This window comes from Schistocerca cancellata, chromosome 2 (assembly GCF_023864275.1).
Source record: "Schistocerca cancellata isolate TAMUIC-IGC-003103 chromosome 2, iqSchCanc2.1, whole genome shotgun sequence".
Classification (NCBI taxonomy): Eukaryota; Metazoa; Arthropoda; class Insecta; order Orthoptera; family Acrididae; genus Schistocerca; species Schistocerca cancellata.
The window spans coordinates 1,051,488,153-1,051,510,564 of record NC_064627.1 but is presented as its reverse complement, the minus strand read 5'-3'; the positions used below and the strand labels follow the sequence as shown (position 1 = coordinate 1,051,510,564).

General features: G+C 42.1%; 1 protein-coding gene across 1 annotated transcript in view; it reads right to left on the bottom strand.

Moving 5' to 3' along the window:
* LOC126163037 (sialin-like) overlaps positions 1 to 19,669 on the bottom strand; it is an 85,933-nt gene extending 66,264 nt beyond the window's left edge. Inside the window, exon 1 of the mRNA XM_049919911.1 lies at positions 19,581 to 19,669. Coding sequence (XP_049775868.1) covers positions 19,581 to 19,636 — 56 coding nt within the window. The 5' untranslated portion in view covers positions 19,637 to 19,669. The remainder of the gene's footprint in view (positions 1 to 19,580) is intronic.
* Between the last annotated feature and the right edge of the window lie 2,743 nt (positions 19,670 to 22,412).

The window sequence follows — 22,412 nt, the reverse complement described above, 5'->3', positions numbered from 1 at the left end:
TGCAATTTGATACAATTGAAATCTCACCCACTTCTCCCTCTGAAATTAAGAAAATAATAAACTTGCTTAAAAGCAAAAACTCACATGGAATTGATGGCATTTCCAGCAAAATACTAAAAGCTTGTTCTCAACAGATAAGTAAGATTCTCAGCCACCTGTGTAATAGCTCTCTGGAACAGGGCATTTTTCCTGATAGACTGAAATATGCTATTGTTATACCTTTGCATAAAAAGGGGGATAGATCTGATGTCAACAATTACCGCCCAATCTCCCTTCTAACAGCTTTATCCAAAATTTTTGAGAAAGTAATGTATTCAAGAGTAGCTTCACATATCTGTAAAAATGAAGTACTAACAAAATGTCAGTTTGGTTTCCAGAAAAGTTTTTCAACAGAAAATGCCATATATGCTTTCACCAGTCAAATTTTGAATGATCTGAATAACCGAAAACCACCCATTGGGATTTTTTGTGATCTCTCAAAGGCTTTTGATTGTGTAAATCATGAAATTCTGCTAGACAAGCTCAAGTATTGTGGCATGAGTGGGACAGTGCACAAATGGTTTAATTCGTACCTAACTGGAAGAGTGCAGAAAGTTGAAATAAGTAGTTCTCGTAACATGCAAAGATCAGCACATTCCTCAAACTGGGGAACTATCAAGAATGGGGTTCCACAAGGGTCAGTCTTGGGTCCTTTGTTGTTCTTATTATATATTAATGACTTGCCATTCTATATTCATGAAGAGGCAAAGTTAGTTCTCTTTGCTGATGATACAAGTATAGTAATCACACCTGAGAAACAAGAATTAACTGATGAAATTGTCAATACTGTCTTTCAGAAAATTACTAAGTGGTTCCTTGTAAACGGACTCTCACTGAATTTTGATAAGACACAGTACATACAGTTCCGTACAGTGAATGGTATGACGCCACTAATAAATATAGACCTTAATCAGAAGCATATAGCTATGGTAGAATATTCCAAATTTTTAGGTATGTCCATTGATGAGAGATTAAATTGGAAGAAACACATTGATGATCTGCTGAAACGTTTGAGTTCAGCTACTTATGCAATAAGGGTCATTGCAAATTTTGGTGATAAACATCTTAGTAAATTAGCTTACTACGCCTATTTTCACTCATTGCTTTCATATGGCATCATATTTTGGGGTAATTCATCACTGATGAATAAAGTATTTATTGCACAAAAGCGTGTAATCAGAATAATAGCTGGAGTCCACCCAAGATCATCCTGCAGACATTTATTTAAGGATCTAGGGATATTCACAGTAGCTTCTCAGTATATATACTCTCTTATGAAATTTGTTATCAACAACCAAACCCAATTCAAAAGTAATAGCAGTGTGCATAACTACAATACTAGGAGAAAGGACGATCTTCACTATTCAAGATTAAATCTAACTTTGGCACAGAAAGGGGTGAATTATACTGGCACTAAAGTCTTTGGTCACTTACCAAATAGTATCAAAAGTCTGACAGATAACCAACAAGTATTTAAGAAGAAATTAAAAGAATTTCTGAATGATAACTCCTTCTACTCCATAGAGGAATTTTTAGATATAAATTAAGAAAAAAAATTATTAAAAAATTTAAAAAAAAAATAAATAAATAAATAAATAAAAATAAAAAAACACACAAAAAAATAAAGTTGTTATATTAACTTAAGTATGTTGTTAAATTAACCTAATTATGTCATGTATTGGAAAATTCGACTCGTTCCACATCATTACGAAATATCGTATTCATGATCCATGGAACTAGTATTAATCTAATCTAATCTAATCTAATCATTTGCTTGAAGTAATTTAGGGAAACCACGGAAAACCTAAATCGGAACGGCCAGATGTAGGTTCGAGGTTCCAACTTTCCGAATGTAAGTCCACAAGTCCATTCTATTTAAAACAGCGCTATTTCATTTGGTTTATCCTTAGTGTGCAATACTGATTCGCAAAGAAGTTATTTAATAATATGAAAGGTTAGTGTTAACTGTTCACTCCTTTCTCACCACCGACCAATGCACACGCTACACACACCATAAAAACATTGTTTCGTAATGTGACGCTACATATACTATCAGCTGGTACGAGTTCCATAGCGACGATGTTTTTTTTATTTTATTTATTTATTTTTTTTTTTCATTTTATGTCCAGCAAATTCCCATTTGCTAGCCTGAAAAAGTGAATTAGCATCCCTCTATAATGAGTGAGAGGGTGAGTTGAAAATGTGAATAAGGTGCTAGTATTATACAGTGCATAGCTTTGACAGCAAGGATCACCAGAAAAGAAAAATAACATAGTATCGAAGCGTCATGTGAAATTATAGATGTTTATTATTTCTGTTATTATTATTTTCATATGTTACATGTTTTACCAAACCTGTACTTTGTGTTAACTAAGTGATTCTTCACTGTGTAGAATGTATTGCTTAACAAGAATTTTTTACTGCCTTTTTACATAAGTTCGTTTTAATAACCTCTTTAATTTTTCATGGCATTTCATTGTACAATTTATTGCGCAATTGTATTCCTGGGTAGAAAATGTTGCTTTGAGTTTTATGTTAATTCTTCTACGTAAATGTATGTTCAATCTAGACGTTGTTCTGTGGTCATGGACGGACATGTTTGTGCAGTAGCTATCAATGTTATTTTGTATGTAAATAATCGATTGATAAGTGTACTCACATGATTCAGTTAAAATCCCCAGCGGTTTGAACAGATCCTTACAATGATCTCGACTATTATTTTTGGTTATCACTACTATGGCTCCTTTCTGTAGTTTGAAAACTGTGTTTATATCGTCTGCTTTTGTTTGTTTCTCAGAATCCCATATCCAAGAGTTGAGGGTACATATGAGTACTATGTAACGCTAACTAAAACACACTGGCTGTTACACACTGATGACAGGTCTCTAAGGGCGTAACATGATAGTGATATTCTGTTTGCAAGAACCCTTGCATGTTGATACCTCTTCGGCTGAGAATCGATTTTTACTTCTAGAAATTTTGTGTTTATTACGACATTGGAGGAAGCATCGTGCCCAACGATAAATACAGGCCTAAGCGCAGATCTGCGTGGCGTCAACAGTGTAGTGTTAACCCCGGCCGACACAAATGCATGAAGCCTGGGGCCCATATCACATTATAGATCTTTGACAAAGATCGTTGTCAAAGATATGGTCAAACTTCTTTAATCAAACTACTTCACTGAAGCTATTACATGATCGTAAAGTTTTTCGTCATGCCGTAGGTATTCGGGAATGGACGTGTAACATTTAATCGCCTGTACAACAACATAAATGTTGGTAGCGAGCGCATGGCTTGAAAAGAAAGAGGAGTTGAAACGATAGTGGGTGAAACGGTGGGCAGCGAGAAGAAAACCCCGAAGTGTTCACCAGAATTTGCTTCGTGAGCTACAGTGCGAAGACATAAAGAACAACGAAAAGTACCGGGTGATCAAAAAGTCAGTATAAATTTGAAAACTTAATAACCCACGGAATAATGTAGATAGAGGGGTAAAAATTGACACACATGCTTGGAATGACATGGGGTTTTGTTAGAACAAAAAAAAGTATTGCTAGATGCGTGAAAGATCTCTTGCGCGCGTCGTTTGGTGGTGATCGTGTGCTCAGCCGCCACTTTCGTCATGCTTGGCCTCCCAGGTCCCCAGACCTCAGTCCGTGCGATTCTTGGCTTTGGGGTTACCTGAAGTCGCAAGTGTATCGTGATAGACCGACATCTCTAGGGATGCTGAAAGACAACATCCGACGCCAATGCCTCACCATAACTCCGGACATGCTTTACAGTGCTGTTCACAACATTATTCCTCGACTACAGCTATTGTTGAGGAATGATGGTAGACATATTGAGCATCTCCTGTAAAGAACATCATCTTTGCTATTCTGCTAACATCATTGTTGCTATTCTGATCAGATGAAGCACCATCTGTCGGACATTTTTTGAACGTTTGTATTTTTTTGTTCTAATAAAACCCCATGTCATTCCAAGCATGTGTGTCAATTTGTATCTCTCTATCTACATTATTCCATGATTTATTCAGTTTTCAAATTGATACTGACTTTTTGATCACCCGTTATTTGGGACATTTCAGTTCGTGCATATGAGAGTTGATCCCGTATTTGCGTACACGATGTTCATTTAAGAAATGCCGTTTCTTAATTTCATTCATCGAATTCGATGTTTTTAAAAAGCCTACAACTGAGTCATCCATGAATTAAATAATGAAACACAGCACTGGTCACCTTTACGTATTTTTTCACGCTCGTTATGACGCGTTTCGAGAATTTATTCTCATTATCAAGAGGAAATATTTACATAGATAATTTATGTGGTGTTTGTATGTGTGTTGTTTTGCCTCTCTTGTTGTGCTTTTATGGTTTACTGCAATCAAACATATTTCTTTTGTTCAATTTTCCGAAGCATCACATAAATACCTATGTAAATATTTGTATTTTATAGTGAGAATACATGTTCGCGAAGCATAGTGTAAAACGTGAAACAATACGTGATTGATACAGAGTTTCATTATTTAAATCACGAATGTTGTTTCTAATGAAGACCTGTCTCCTGGTTTGGTTAAGAATTTTAGCAACAGGCAATACAAACACATTAAAAAAAGTTTTCGCATCACCTCGGTTCTGAGAGTTCCGAAACCTGTACAGGAAATTGGCGGAGAGATCAACATAAACATCATTTCCTTTTTTTTTATTGCTCATGAAAACCACACATTGTGTGTTGTACCACCAGGCAGCGAGAGCTTCAGAGGTAGTGGTCCAGATTGCTGTACACACCGGTACCTCTAATTCCTAGTAGCACGTCCCCTTGCACTGATGCATGCCTGTATTCGTCGTGGCATGTTATCCACAATTTCATCAAGGCACTATTGGTAAAGATTGTCCCACACCTCAACGGCGATTCGGCGCAGATCCCTCAGAGTGGTTGGTGGGTCACGTCGTCAATAAACAGCCCTTTTCAATCTATCCCAGGCATCTTCGATACGGTTCATGTCTGGAGAACATGCTGGCCACTCTAGTCGAGCGATGTCGTTATCCTGAAGGAAGTCATTCACTAGATGTGCACGATGGGGGCGTGAATTGCCGCCCATGAAGACGAATGCCTTGCCAATATGCTGCCAATATGGTTGCACTATCGGAGGATGGCATTCACGTATCGTACAGCCATTACGGCGCCTTCCATGAGCAGCAGAGGCGTACGTCGGCCCCACATAATGCCACCCCAAGACAGCACGGGTCCTCCACATTGCTGCACTCGCTGGACAGTGTGTTAAGGGGCTCCGGAAAGGCTCAAAATCATGAAAAGATCAATTTTTACTTTTTTGCGTTTTCTGAATCTGCAGACTATTACCTTTTAATAGATATATAATTTATTCAATTCCGAAGACTACATCTATTTTTAATTTTTTTTTGAAATGTGTTCTACATGGGCGTGACCCACTGTGGCGCTGTTAAACTGCTGTCGAATGGTGTTATTATTAACGTCCGTGTTCATCAGGTACATTTTAGTGATGTGAGATAAAGTATGTGTTGTGGCTAACATGTGATGGTTCAATATATATCGCTGGTGTGATTGTCGATTGTTTCATGTTTATTTACTCTGTCGTTATCTCGAAAATATTCGTAATTAATTCTGTTTCTTGAATCTCTGTTTTGTTGAAGTATAATAATGAGTAAAAGTAAAGTTGCTGTGGCGACTTTCAATGATGGCAACATTGTAAGGTGCAAGGTATTTAGAAATATGGGAATGAAGATAGGTTCTAACATGGTACGAGCGATGCTTGCTTTAGACAAGGAACGCCTTCGGGCTGCAGACAGGGCTGTAAAGAGTCTAGAAATACAAGAAAGAGTAAACAGGAGGAGGAACAAGAGGAAGCTGGAGGAGGAGTTTGCAGAGGATGAAGATAATCCATCCTATGGACCTGGAATGCACTAAAAAGTTAATCCAATCTTTGTCGCTCGATTCCCAAAACTTTTATTTTCTCATACTAATTACATGTTTTCTTAGGATCTTCCAAACATATTTGTTTCAAACTTTCAGTACCTTCTGCATAATTTAACACAGCCTTTTTCCAAAAAAACTGTATATTTTTGAATATATAAATAAAAAATTGCAAAAAAATGTTGTGAATTTTCATTACAAATGAAAAAAAAATCATCTTTAATAACTGAACTAAAATTTTGTAAAATCCATGTGTTAAGTTGTAGCCCACATTCCAATAAAGAATCTGTAAAAAGTTAAACTTCCTACCTCAAATACTTTGTGAGGAAAGATGTACTTTATAAGCGTTATTTTAACATTGCAAGTATAGGGCGTTCCGGAGCCCCTTAAGGCGTTCAGCCTGACCCGGTTGCCTCCAGACACGTCTCCGACGATTGCCTGGTTGAAGGCATATGCGTCACTCGTCGGTGAAGAGAACGTGATGCCAATCCTGAGCGTTCCATTCGGCATGTTGTTGGGCCCATCTGTACCGCGCAGCATGGTGTCGTGGTTGTAAATATGGACCTCGCCATGGACGTCGGGAGTGAAGTTGCGCATCATGCAGCCTATTGCGCATAGTTTTGAGTTTTAACACGACGTCCTGTGGCTGCACGAAAAGCATTATTCAACATGGTGGCGTTGCTGTCAGGTTTCCTTCGAGCCATAATCCGTAGGTAGTGGTCATCCACTGCAGGAGTAGCCCTTAGGCGCTCTGAGCGAGGCATGAGATCGACAGTTCCTGTCTCTCTGTATCTCCTCCATGTGCGAATAACATCGCTTTGGTTCACTCCGAGACGCCTGGACACTTCCTTTGTTCAGAGCTCTTCCTGGCGAAAAGGAACAAAGCGGACGCGGTCGAACTGCGGTATTGACCGTCTAGGCAGGGTTTTACTACAAACAACACGAGCTGTGTACCTCCTTCCTGATAGAATGACTGGAACTGATCGGTTGTCGGACACCCTCCGTCTAATAGGCGCTGCCCGTGCATGGTTGTTTACATCTTTAGGTGGGTTTAGTGACATCTCTGAACAGTCAAAGGGACTGTATCTGTGATGCAACATCCACAGTCAATGTCTGTCTTCAGTTCTGGGAACCGGGATGATGCAAAACTTTTTCTCGTGTGTGTAGTACTCGAATGCCACAGTGTACCATTTTACGTATTATTCAAGAAACAAGTGAACCAATACAAAAATCACCTAAGGAGTAATTTTTGAAGGTTAAGTTAGGTTATTTAGAGCGTAAATAAATAAATTTATTTCACTTCTGTGCACTTTGAACAGTCTTGGCTGTTCACAACTACATCTTCTTCCACATCCTTTGTTTTTATATGTAAGCTTAACATCATCCAGAGTGCAGCAACTTCGAATGCAGTGGATTGCTGCAGCTATTTCTTTGTAAGATTCCAACCTCTTATTACGGTTTTTGTAGTCAGCGTGCTTAGTGTTATGAAGAATTTCGTATTCTTCATACTTTGCAATAAAGACTGTGGTGGTAGCCACGCACCAAATGTACTTCCTCATTTTATAGCTTAAATGTAAAAATCAAGCGAAGCAACATGCAAACAACGGCCCTCACTTTAACTTCCGTCAAAGTCCTTTGTCACCCTAGCATGCCTGTGCCCAGTTTCGAACATTGTGGGTATCTTGTGGTCGTATCCTCGTACCCCACGTAGCATTTGGTGCTTTTATTGTTTGCAGGTGCAGTTATTTTCTCAAAACTGCAAGCTTGCGCCGTTTACGGATGTACTAACCGATCCGGTCGTAATCTGAAGTTTAAAAGAATCACTTTTCATTCCTAAGTGAAGCCGTTCAAACAATATTTTCTTTTTTATACATGAATTATGGTTGCGCTGTTTACTTTTATTCTTTCCTGTGTTTTTCACTGCCTTCCAAACTGCAAGAGGTTGTTCCTCCCAATTTAAATTAAAACAATCTAGCTAGAACAGCCAACGACAGCTGTCTTGTGTGTGTGAATTTTGTGTCTATGATTGTATCAACGTGTTTGTAATTTCAGTTTATTGTTTACTGACCAATTGTAAACTTATGGGAGCGTTTCATTTGCTTTCTCTGCAAAAAGTTCCCTGGAGAGAGAGTCACGGATGCGCTGAACGAGGAGAGGTAGCAGTCATTAAAAGAAAGGCGTTTTTCGTTTCGGTGGGATGTTAAAAAAATTGTTCAAATGGCTCTGAGCACTATGGGACTTAACATCGGAGGTCATCAGTCCCCTAGAACTTAGAACTACTTAAACTAAGGACTTCACACATATCCATGCCCGAGGCAGGATTCGAACCTGCGACCGTAGCATTCGCACGGTTCCAGACTGAAGTGCCTAGAACAGTTCGGCCACCGCGGCCGGTTCGGTGGGATGTATTCATGAAATTTCAGTCACCGGTGTGAAGCCTTTTTGGCACAGTACTCGAAGATGTCACTTTCTCAGTGGTTGCAGCAAGACTCATCGTAGTCATGAAGGGTCACGGTTTCATAATTTGCTGAATCTTCGACTTGCTGAAACTTAGGTGGTGAACCTGAACAACAGAAGGAGCACCATTTAACCATTTGACCATATTTTTTCTGAGTTTAGCCAACGTTTAAAGGGGCTGTGGCGCTCCATGTCAGTTTGTAGCGCAGCTGGTGCTTCATATTATTCGGCTATTACTTTTATTTATTTTGGTATTTACTTGTATTGACCATACAATCATTGGCTTATTATAAAATTTAATAACAAAAACATATTACAAAATTTGGTTTTCCTTCTTATACGGCAGTTTTGTTTAAATGTAATACATTCACATAAAAAAGAAACTAATCTATTATACACTCTCATATCGTCAAATAGTCGAGAGCACTTGGCAGCTATTGGCCAGAATTTGCTACAATTTTCAGTAAATTTTTATGTTGACTATCATGTCTCTAGCAGGAAGAAAAAAGCACATGGTTGAGATCTCCAATTGATGTCCCGTCAAACTCAACATGAAGACTCAATAACTTTGACTCGATACAGAAACACTAAAAAATGGACAGTAGCTGAATCTCATTATTATGAGGGGGTATTCAATAAATTTCTTTCTTTATTCAGGATTCCAGTACATAAGATTATTCCCCACTCTTTTCGCTACAAAACCCTACTTTTCAACATAATCTCCATTCAACACGACGGTCCTACGCCACCTCACTCGAATGGCCCGTGTTCCCGCATGGTATCAGTTTAATGGCCGACGAGGTGGTACAACTCTACTAGTCGACGTCGCAGTCAACGTCTTGCTGCGTCAGTAACCTCTCCATTATCCATGTACTGCTTCCTGCGGAGTGCAACGTTCTTTGGGCCAAGCAGACGGAAGTCGGAAGTAGATATGGGGGATCCGCTCTTGAACTAATTCATAGAGTTGAATCTTTCAAAGGAGTGAACAATCAGTGATTCAGAAAAAAAGAACGGTAGCTCCAAACGTTTCCCACAGCAGAGAGAGAGAGAGAGAGAGAGAGAGAGAGAGACGGAGCATATCAGCAGCGCCTCTGCTGGTCAGAGCACAGTGCACGCCACACAACACAGCCAGCGCTGGCCTCTGCCCTGCTTCTACCTTGGCTGCCTGCATTGTGCAGTGCCCCATTGGATTTTGTGTTTCACATATGCCGTGCCGTCTCTGTGCGTCGTCTGCCGTGTGCAGCGTCTGGCGCAGCTTAACTTCGCATCGCACTCTGTCGGCGATCGTTTCAGTCGCACGTCCTGCCCTCTGGGCAGTTGATGCGAGCAACAGGACAGAGAGCCACCTAGCGGATAACATAGGAACTACTTGCAAAAACCTGCTCGCAAGGGAACGGACGATTTGTCTCGGAGCGGGTGAGTTCACCTCTCCCCTCACCTTCGGAACTCGCCCGCTCAACGCTCACCCCACCGTCTCGACTCTAGCCAGAGCGTTGAGCAAAGCGACTCAGGTGTCACTCTGGTCTCTGCGGTCTCAGCTCACGCAGTAATACAGCTCGACCTGCTCGACTCAGCGCCTCTGCATCGGAGTTCGTCCCTACTGGATATTGTTCTTTGTAGTAATACCGCTATGTATATTACATTATTGTGTTATGTATACATCAATTGTTTTTATTTTATTTTTATTTGTTTAAACTGATTAGATTAGGTTCCTGATGCCTCCTCTTACTATAGGATTTTTATTATGGACACTCGAATTTACGCTTTAATTACGAGCGAACCGATAAACGTATCGCAAAATGTGATACACCAATATTTTCCTTGTTTTATTCTGCGTGAGGCTATATGCAGTACTTTCGTTTTACAGTCAAATTTATATTATTTTTTTCTTATTCTGGTACGGATTTTGCGATTTTAGGCGTCTTCGGAAGGAAACGTTCACTTTAAAAATATATGGCTTGCGATGTATTTGTATGAGGTTAATGAAATTTTAATACATTATAGCCAAATATATTGGTAATGTAAATCCCAAGTTACAACATTTTCCGATCACCCAAAAAACCACGATAGTGCAAAATAAATCAATAATCAAAAACTTTGTCATATCGTGGAAATTTCAATAAACAATACAAAATTCTTACTCATTATCTGTGTTACTTCAAAATAGGATCAAATAAGATCAAAATACAGGTATAGTACTGGAATAAACCAAGTTTAAAGGGCAATGTGCCTTCCATTTATTTTCTATTGTAAATGAGTGGTGAGTCATGAAAAAGAGCTAATTCATTTCAGGGAGTGAACAGTTCTGATCCAATCTCTGAAAAGATCAGTTTTGCCCATCTCTAGTCGGAAGGCGAGGAGCATAGCGGCCACACACCTTTGAGTACCCCAACTAGTGGACGAGTGTCCCAGCACTACCAACAGGCGGGCCATTGTGGCCAGGCGGTTCTAGGCGCTTCAGTCCGGAACCGCGCTGCTGCTACGGTCGCAGGTTCGAATACTGCCTCGGGCATGAATGTGTGTGATGTTCTTAGTTTAGTTAGGTTTAAGTAGTTCTAAGTCTAGGGGACTGATGACCTCAGATGTTAAGTCCCATAGTGCTTAGAGACATTGCAACCATTCTGAACTACCAACAGAAACGTCTAGTTGAGCAGCGAGGTGTTTGTGATCTGTCGATCACATTGAATGAGCGTGTCTGCACGTTCCATGTTGTAGGAGCCAAAGCTGTGTGCGGCCAGCCGGCACGCGGGAGATCTGACAGGGTAGCGCGACCTTCTTGTAGACGTCTCGCCCAACGATTCTCCGTGCTTTTGTTCACTACCAGGCCCCCGTAGACATTCAGCAAGTGCTGTGAATATCTGCGATGCCTGGTTTTCCGCGCAAAAATGGCCTCAATGACAGCGCTCTGCTTGGAACGCACATCTGCTACAGATACTATTTTCAAGGTTATGTATAGCGCCGCCACCTGTCGGAACTTCATGAAGCTACATGAAACAATACGGGCTGAAACGGGAATATTCCACGATGTCCCACAACGAATCCTGCGTTTTTTCAAGCGAAACTGACGGAGAAAAATGTGTCATGCATTACTTATTGAACGTCCTGCGTGTTAGAGATGTTTATCTCCTGTTTCCTTTTAACGAAGTAAACGAAACTTTTTGGAGAATATTTGGCTATATTTTTACGTAGCTTTTGCCTCTTATAGTTTTAGAATAATTCCACCTTCTTACCCATCTTGAAAGGCTCGTTTTTTTTTTCAATCATACTGTTTGTTTCGATCCGTGGTAGTCTGAAATCACGAGTTTGTGGCTTGTTCATGAGCGTTTATGTACTCGTTGAATATCGTTCTTACGTGGCTCCTCACCCACATGGATTATACGTGTTGTCCAGCTGCATTGTTTTTTCTTTCACTTCTTGTTTGACATCCAGAATGAAGTAAGACAGACATTTCTTTGGGGACTGGGAAAATTGCTGATGGTATCCAGCGATTCAGCAGAAAAATCTGGAAACTGGGTACAGATAATGATACGTCATAATTTAGCTTTTGATACAGAAGAAGACCGTATCTACCAAATTACAGTTCTATCCAGCGTTTCAATTTTGTCTTCTAACGGTTGCGTTTGATGAGTTGCTCTTCTAAGGGAGAGTTTTCCTGCCATCAGGAGCCTTCTGTCAATAGCGAACTACACTCCTGGAAATGGAAAAAAGAACACATTGACACCGGTGTGTCAGACCCACCATACTTGCTCCGGACACTGCGAGAGGGCTGTACAAGCAATGATCACACGCACGGCACAGCGGACTCACCAGGAACCGCGGTGTTGGCCGTCGAATGGCGCTAGCTGCGCAGCATTTGTGCACCGCCGCCGTCAGTGTCAGCCAGTTTGCCGTGGCATACGGAGCTCCATCGCAGTCTTTAACACTGGTAGCGTGCCGCGACAGCGTGGACGTGAACCGTATGTGCAGTTGACGGACTTTGAGCGAGGGCGTATAGTGGGCATGCGGGAGGCCGGGTGGACGTACCGCCGAATTGCTCATCACGTGGGGCGTGAGGTCTCCACAGTACATCGATGTTGTCGCCAGTGGTCGGCGGAAGGTGCACGTGCCCGTCGACCTGGGACCGGACCGCAGCGACGCACGGATGCACGCCAAGACCGTAGGATCCTATGCAGTGCCGTAGGGGACCGCACCGCCACTTCCCAGCAAATTAGGGACACTGTTGCTCCTGGGGTATCGGCGAGGACCATTCGCAACCGTCTCCATGAAGCTGGGCTACGGTCCCGCACACCGTTAGGCCGTCTCCCGCTCACGCTCCAACATCGTGCTGCCCGCCTCCAGTGGTGTCGCGACAGGCGTGAATGGAGGGACGAATGGAGACGTGTCGTCTTCAGCGATGAGAGTCGCTTCTGCCTTGGTGCCAATGATGGTCGTATGCGTGTTTGGCGCCGTGCAGGTAAGCGCCACAATCAGGACTGCATACGACCGAGGCACACAGGGCCAACACCCGGCATCATGGTGTGGGGAGCGATCTCCTACACTGGCCGTACACCACTGGTGATCGTCGAGGGGACACTGAATAGTGCACAGTACATCCAAACCGTCATCGAACCCATCGTTCTACCATTCCTGGATCGGCAAGGGAACTTGCTGTTCCAACAGGACAATGCACGTCCGCATGTATCCCGTGCCACCCAACGTGCTCTAGAAGGTGTAAGTCAACCAGCCTGGCCAGCAAGATCTCCGGATCTGTCCCCCATTGAGCATGTTTGGGACTGGATGAAGCGTCGTCTCACGCGGTCTGCACGTCCAGCACGAACGCTGGTCCAACTGAGGCGCCAGGTGGAAATGGCATGGCAAGCCGTTCCACAGGACTACATCCAGCATCTCTACGATCGTCTCCATGGGAGAATAGCAGCCTGCATTGCTGCGAAAGGTGGATATACACTGTACTGGTGCCGACATTGTGCATGCTCTGTTGACTGTGTCTATGTGCCTGTGGTTCTGTCAGTGTGATCATGTGATGTATCTGACCCCAGGAATGTGTCAATAAAGTTTCCCCTTCCTGGGACAATGAATTCACGGTGTTCTTATTTCAATTTCCGGGAGTGTATTTTCAAGGTTATGTATAGCGCCGCCACCTGTCGGAACTTCATGAAGCTACATGAAACAATACGGGCTGAAACGGGAATACTCCACGATGTCCCACAACGAATCCTGCATTTTTTCAAGCGAAACTGACGGAGAAAAATGTGTCATGCATTGCTTATTGAACGTCCCGCGTGTTAGAGATGTTTATCTCCTGTTTCCTTTTAACGAAGTAAACGAAACTTTTTGGAGAATATTTGGCTATATTTTTACGTAACTTTTGCCTCTTATAGTTTTAGAATGATTCCACCTTCTTACCCATTTTGAAAGGCTCGTTTTTTTTTCAATCATACTGTTTGTTTCGATCCGTGGTAGTTCTGAAATCACGAGTTTGTGGCTTGTTCATGAGCGTTTATGTACTCGTTGAATATCGTTCTTACGTGGCTCCTCACCCACATGGATTATACGTGTTGTCCAGCTGCATTGTTTTTTCTTTCACTTCTTGTTTGACATCCAGAATGAAGTAAGACAGACATTTCTTTGGTGGCTGGGAAAATTGTTGATGGTATCCAGCGTTTCAGCAGAAAAATCTGGAAACTGGGTACAGATACTGATACGTCATAATTTAGCTTTTGATACAGAAGAAGACCGTATCTACCAAATTACAGTTCTATCCAGCGTTTCAATTTTGTCTTCTAACCGCGTTTGATGAGTTGCTCTTCTAAGGGAGAGTTTTCCTGCCATCAGGAGCCTTCTGTCAATAGCGAACTATGTCGACTATCCCAGCCACCTTCGCTCATCTCTACGCCATTCTCTGACGTGCGTCAACTGTTTAATATATACGGTGGCAGTAGTTTTGTGAAACACTACTTTTGTAACAATGTCGTGTCAATTCCTTTATTGCGCTATTTGTATTTTTTCCCAATTCGCGAAAACTAGTGTATTTAGCGGAATCGTCCCGGACAGGTGCTCAGAATTCAGATTTTGTTCCTTAATCATTAGACACCAGCACACCAGCACGCGTGGCTGTTTCCGGTGCCCGTTGCGCTGCGTCTCACGAACGGTCTGCTGCTGCGACCTAATGGCTTCCTGAATGCTGTAATTACTCTACGTCACAGTCTGAGCAGAGTGCTGAATAGGGCCTCCCAGCTTTGCGTTTACCTTTTGTGGCTGACATGGAGGGAGAACAATCGGCACCTTCATTACTGTGTCGATGTTTTAGTTTAGTTTAGTTTTATTTTTAGTTATGTCATGTTCCGTAGATCATTTTCCCGATTATTTTATCGATATTATGTGGATCAAGTCAGATTACAACATATATATACACACATGAATAGTGCTAATATTAATATTAGTGAAATTTTTAGTTCTACACATACAACTACATTTAGAGGTGCTTTTTTTACCATCTTTGAAACAGAAACTCATCCATGGAGTAGAAGGAGTTGTCCAAAATAAACGATTTTAAGCTGGGTTTAAAACTTGATCTGCTACCTGCCTGACACTTTATGTTGTTGGGCAAATGATCAAAGGTTTTCATTGCTGAATAACAACGGATAGGAAAGGTCGTTTTTCCCTCTAGTGTTGTAATATATCTTGGTGGTCGAGAAACACCTTATCACAAGTGCCATTTTCGCTACTAGTAATGACGTTCTGACCTTCTTTTAACGTATTCAGGATTTCTTAACATAGGTTTTACCTTTGCTCCCTGTACTTATATGCAATGGTTTATGAATAAATAAGTATTTTGTAGAACCTTACGATTTCCTAATTCTGTCCCTTACTAATATCTGGTTTAACTTTTTACCCACAGGGCAAGTGGTATAAATCTCGCCTGTGCCCAGAGTCGCCAACGAACGCTAACACCTTGGTGTTCATGCTAAAGGTAGCCAGTGTGAACTGTAGTGACGGAAGAAATTTGTCACTGCCAGTATTTAACTGTAAAGGAATTGAAGGAGAAGGCAAATTTCTCGACCGCCAAAATATATTATGACGTCGCGGGTTGCGCCCCATGCTCTAAACAGATATCTTATGGGGTGCGGACACGTGAGGCGGTTGCTAGTGACCCGCCCGTTGGATCTGGACATTAAGTTCGGCCATCCTTAGAAGTCCTCATAGATGAGTGGCCTATTTGGTGAAATTGGTGTATTTTTCATAACAATCATTAACAAAAGACTCCCTGCGTCGCGATTTCCTCCTGAAATGTTCCAGTAGTGTTAAACTCTCCCAGTATTCATTGCAGTGTACTCACATTACTCTTCACCTGCAGGAATGGCATTTGCTGCTCAGAAAGTATACTGGCATAAAGATACAGTTTCAGTCAGAGAGATGCACCAACAACAATAGAAAGCGAATGAATCATCCCTGATTTTTCAGTATGTCCCACAGTCACCCTTGGGAACAGCTTACAGCCTCTATAATTTGAGCGGATTAGTAAGCTTACCAGACCGGCTGTTTTTGCTTCGCTAGTGTCCACCTCCACACAGAGATAGGAGAACGATGAGAAAAAATTACAATTGGAAGAGGGTGGTAACTCCAAAGAGCTTTTAGCTTCGACCGTGCAGAACAATCAAGCAACACAAATGTACAAAATAGTGTCAGATTTTTGAAGCTTTTTTGGGTTGTCTATCAGCATCTAGTAAGGTCAGCGGACAAAATATTAGTAACCCCTTTAAAAAGCACAATCGCCACTTTGGACCACCGTAGATGGTACGAAACTGGTACCAGGAAGTTATGTGTTCCATACTCCACCACTGATGCAACTATAACAGTGACCTCACCTGTATTTAGCTCTCAGTTGTTTCGAATCAAAGTAAGATGGGTCGACATTGAAACTTGACAGGATGACAAAGAGGGACTGGCTTGTTTTGATGTACTCGTGACCACGCCGTGTCTGAAGTTGCCCAATTAGTTAGTGTATCAGTGTGGACTCTAAAACGTGTCCACAATGAATGCTGTGCCATTCGCTAGTGTGTGACATGGCTTAAGAACGGTAATCGAAAATGTATCCTAACCGAGAGGGACCAGAGGTTAGTAGCCGGCCGGGGTGGCCGAGCGGTTCTAGGCGCTACAGTCTGGAACCGCGCGACCGCTACGGTCGCAGGTTCGAATCCTGCCACGGTCATGGATGTCTGTGATGCCCTTAGGTTAATTAGGTTTAAGTAGTTCTAAGTTCTAGGGGACTGATGACCTTAGAAGTTAAGTCCCATAGTGCTCAGAGCAATTTTTGAACCAGAGGTTAGTGTAACGCCCTGTCAATGACAGTCGGTGTTAAACCCGACAGGAATCACTGGTATCAGAGGATGCAGGTCTATCTGAAACAGTTAACGAGTGAAAATGGCATACAATGCATATTTGGACTCAGGTACCAAGCAAAGGGCCATTGCCCAAGCAGCACAGAAAGTGGAAAGTAGCTAACTCTCGGCGATGTGGTCTTACGAGTCCCATTTTCTCTCTTTTCGAATGATGCAAGGCGTCGATGCACCGACGGTCCAATGAGGCGTTTGGTGAGTGCAGTTGAGGCCAGAGGTGGTTCTGTGATCTTTTGGCGATGGTTTCTTCACCGCGATTTCAGCTCACTCGTTCAGGTTACAGTCAACGTGAACCAGGATATTTACTTAATCATTCTCAGTAACCAAGTGTTACCATTTCCTCTATATCTTCGTGATGCTTATGCTGTGGGTCCTCCCGTCTTCCAAGCTGAAGTCTGCACGCATACGCTTCTGGTTTGAGGTAAGACTGTTCATATTTTTAAAAATATGGGGAGTCTGATATACAGATTTTTTAAAAAAAGTGTCATTTTCGGCTCTCGATATAATTAAAAGAAGTATCGATATATCGACAGAAAAAGCAACGAAGCACCTTCCTATAAAAATATCGACTGCACATTGTAATTACACTGCCGGTTTTAGATCCGTACATTTAAGTATTGATTTATTATTAGATATCCCGTACATCAACAAAGTAGCAGCCTGCCTATTCCCCTTAGAGCAATAATGGAAAGGAACCCGATGCACTTTCATGCTTGACAATAACCACTTTGCTAACGATGGTAACTACACGTAAGTGGCACAATAGAAGGTGTCCAATGGGTCCGTTGTTCGGTTTCGTCATATATCGGATTGTCCGGAACACTTCATGTCGACTTCCCTTTTTTTTCATTTCTGCAAACGCCAGTGACCTAGCAGTTGCGGTATCAGCATAGCGTGATGAAGTTAAACATTGCTGTTTCTGTTGGTAGCGCCGGGCGCTGATTACGTCAGCATTTGCCATCACACCTCTCCGCCCATCTCTGAGGCCAGTCTTGTCATTTAGATTTTTGTTCGTCATTTTCATCAACTGTTTTTCAAGAATTCCAATGTTTTTTAACGGAACTGGGGTGCTATTTCGTCAGACTGGAAATCCTGTTACTCCATTCACACCGCTACCCCTCAGGGCAATCGGACTGCTACTTTTGCGCCACATGTACTTGCTTCACACAGTCAAAGAGAAAGATTGGACGTGATGAAGGCTCAAAAAGTAATAAGATTCCTTCACACAGTGAAAGTAAAATTACGTTCTACGACAATTTCAAAAAAAGAACTTCAAATGTTTACCGAAAACTGTGAAAAAAATATAACATAAAATAAAAATACCGGCACTCGATATCCCAATTTTGATATATGTGGGAATGACATCGCTTGTGTGTATCGATATTTTGGAATTAAATATCGATATACCGATATTCTATCAACAGCCCTAAAATGGCTCTGAGCACTATGTGACTTAACATCTGTGGTCATCAGTCACCTAGAAAGTAGAACTACTTAAACCTAACTAACCTAAGGACATCACACAACACCCAGTCATCACGAGACAGAGAAAATCCCTGACCCCGCCGGGAATCGAACCCGGGAACCCGGGCGCGGGAAATAGAACGCTACCGCACGACCACGAGCTGCGGACTCAAGAGCCCTAGTTTGAGTGGCATCGAGGCACTGTTTGCACCACGACTGGCCCGCTAAATCACCTGATCTTAATGCCATGAGACTGTTGGGAACAGTGGGTGAAACGTGACAGTCAATACCGCGCAATTTCGTAGCCCTGCGGGAACTTATCATCGGTGAGTCGCTTCAGGTTGTTATGGCACACCTGAAGAAACTTGTGGACTCCCTTCTTCGCCGAGTCGAGGCCATTATCATAGCAAGAGACAAGGCTACACAGCATTAGCCTGACTCCTCGGGGCTGGCCGCTGAGGCCTAGCGGTTCTAGGCGCTTCAGTTCGGAACCGCTCTGCTGCTACGGTCGCAGGTTCGAATCCTGCCTCGGGCATGGATGTGTGCGATGTCCTTAGGATAGTTAGGTTTAAGTAGTTCTAAGTCTAGGGGACTGATGACCTTAGATGTTAAGTCACATAGTGCTTAGAGCCATTTGAACCTAGATTGAGTGATACCGAGGCACTGTTTGCACCACAACTGGCCCGCTAAATGACCTGATCTTGATACCATGGGACTATTGGGAACAGTGGGTGAAATGTGACAGTGAATACCGCACAATTTCGTAGCCCTGCGGGAACTTATCATCGGTGAGTTGCTTCAGGTTGGTATGGCACACCTGAAGAAACTTGTGGACTCCCTTCTTCGCCGAGTCGAGGCCATTATCATAGCAAGAGACAAGGCTACACAGCATTAGCCTGACTCCTCTGGGCTGCCCGCTGAGGCCTAGCGGTTCTAGGCGCTTCAGTTCGGAACTGCTCTGCTGCTACGGTCGCAGGTTCGAATCCTGCGCCGGGCACGGATGTGCGTGATGTCCTTAGGTTAGATAGGTTTAAACAGTTTTAAGTGTAGGAGATTGATGACGTCAGATGTTGTCCCATAGTGCTTCGAGCCAGTTGAACCATTTTTTGACTTCTAGGAGTGACTACGTTTCCGTTCTGTGTGCCTACTATCACCGTAGTTTCAATGTCCTTGATGTGGCAGGTGATGGCCGTCGTGGTGTGGCCTTCTCGCCTCTCTGTCTCGTCCAGTTCGGAGACAGCTACGTAGCTGTCGCCGTGAGAGAAAATGACTTACCATTGCGGGGCCTGTTCCTTGCGCTCCACGTTATCTCCATCAGTGGTGGCAGCCATCGTCGTGCTGCAGCGCCCTCTGTACGCCACTGTCTCGCAACCTGTAACACACACGGCCAGTTAGTGAGTGCCTAAAACGCTGGCGACACAAGAACAGACAGTTCATCCATCGGGCATCCCATAGACGATCCCCCAATAAGCAGTCTACTATCTTCTTTGTGTGTGAGGAACAACCATAGGCACTGTTTCTGTTATTTTTGTTGTTCCAGTATTGCTTACTTCGTGAGCAAATTGTTTGCATGAGACTAGATGTATTTATTTACACATTTCTTTTACATGGAAAATTAGGAGGGCTTTCAGGCCCTCTCTTACATCTAATCATACATGCCTACTGAGTCAGCTTTACAATTTGTGTAGTATACGAGCAATATATAATGAATATAATAATAATAATAATAATGGTGCCGCGCGGGATTAGCCGAGCGGTCTTAGGCGTTGCAGTCATGGACTGGGCGGCTGATCCCGGCGGAGGTTCGAGTCCTCCCTCGGGCATGGGTGTGTGTGTTTGTCCGTAGGATAATTTAGGATAAATAGTGTAAGCTTAGGGACTGATGACCTTAGCAGTTAAGTTCCATAAGATTTCACACACATTTGAACAATAATAATGGTAATACGTACAGTAATGAATAGTGGAATTTAAGAAGTGTGTCTTATTAGCAATGTATTTAGCAATTTCATTCTTGTTCATAGGAGCAATGGCATCTGACAGAAACGTATGACGACAGTTCAGAAGGAATCAATTTGGTCAGAGGAAGAGCGAGAAATAATGAGGCAAGATTAGTAGATAAATGAAGGAAGGAAGGAAACAATGATAGAAAGAGGTACGGAAAGCATAGATAGTTTACAATATGACAAAGATGACTGATTTGCTGTTGGACAGAAAGGAAGCAGATGGGATACGCCGAGACAGTAACTATGCCGTTGATAACAGATAAAGCTTTAATCACCTCTTGAATGCACAGTGCTTTCGAATAAGACGAAGGTTACTCAGTCTTGTGGCTAAAATGCAGAACGACTTGGTGAAATATTTATTGTTGTACAAAGGTACAGCCAAGATGCTGGATGCATCCGTTCTGCTGTTGTAGTTGTGGAATGATGACAGGCATCTGATGTGTGAGGAGAGGTATTGAGGACATCACTGACTAAGAAAGTAAACAGAGCAGAGAAAATCACATCGCCTATCCGGCCTAATCCAACCTGACTGAGCAATCAAGGACTGGTGTATTCGAACAGTCCAATGTTGCACACATACATTACGAAAGCAGTCATGAATGTCCGTGAAAGAAAGTAGGAGGTGTCATTCTTCCCTATATTGTGTATCGCGAACTGTGGTAAACTTGAGACAATAAAATAACGAGATAATTTATCCTGAGCTATAAGGTTGTTTCGTTTGTTGTTCAGAATCAATAAATATATATTTAGATATCCGAGTAAGTACGATCTCGTTCCACACTATTGATGACAGCATCAGCAGAAAATTCTTGACTCATATACCGTGATCAGTTAATCATCTCACTCGTCTCTATAGGTGAGGAAAATAATGTATAGCAAAACAGAAAATAAAGATGCAAATGCAATGGTCGACGATTATTTTTAATCCAGAGAAGGCAATACATGTACCAGAAAGGCATACTTCTTTAATAAATAAAAGAAATTCTAGAAACGAAATCCGGTATCTTAGTCCATTTATGAACTTCAATGATGTGAAATGTTTTAATGAAATTTTATCTTTTTTATTCATCTATCACTCAGCTTTTACACGCAATCGATGTCTTCATGAGCAATTTAAATACAACTTTTATGCTAGGGTTTGACATGGAAAAACCGTGGTTTCATATTATGTAGTACTACACACTATTTACTAACGTATACACATAGTACAATTAGTCGCGTGCATGGTTTAACAATTTAGGTTAACTTTTGAACACTTTTCAGACTCTTCGAGTGTGTAAATATCTTACTCGTACACCCATTATTGTGTTTTCAAATGGTTCAAATGGCTCTGAGCACTATGGGGCTTAACATCTATGGTCATCAGTCCCCTATAACTTAGAACTACTTAAACCTAACTAACTTAAAGACATCACACACATCCATGCCCGAGGCAGGATTCGAACCTGCGACCGTAGCGGTCACGCGGTTCCAGATTGAAGCACCTAGAACCGCAAGCCACACTGGCTGGCTATTGTGTTTTATTCTTAAAGAAACTTAGTGCTCAAGAAGATAAGATATTAATTAGATTTATACCTAGATCTTCACAACTACACTGTGTTTTCCTAAGCCTACTTTTAGGTATAGCGATCTTTAATGCTTGTCAATTATAATGTTAGTTATATTTGTTATAGTTTTATACGCAAAAGGCACCAGTATGTAAAGAGAGATAGGACTGTTAGTGTGTTTGACTTTATAAAATATGACCTAAAACGTTTTTAATTTTGGAAATTACAGACTTGCACCTAATGGTCTTCTTCTGCCATATAAAAATTTTCCTGCTTCCAGGAGAATTATTCTCGTAAATAGGTGTTCAGGACCCCTGGAGTGTATAAGGATAAAGCACAGTTACATAACTGTAGTGATACTGTAAATTAAACAAAAGAGAATCAAAGCGAAGAATCACCATAGACACGCTCGTGTAAAAGTGAGCCTGAGGCCGGCTTCCAGTTTACCACTTTTAATTCTGTACTGACGAGCAAATGACTTACTGGTACCCTCACAGTAGCGTAATGGATCCACAAGAGGCCATTAACGAACAATATTCTCGGACAACTCGCGGAGA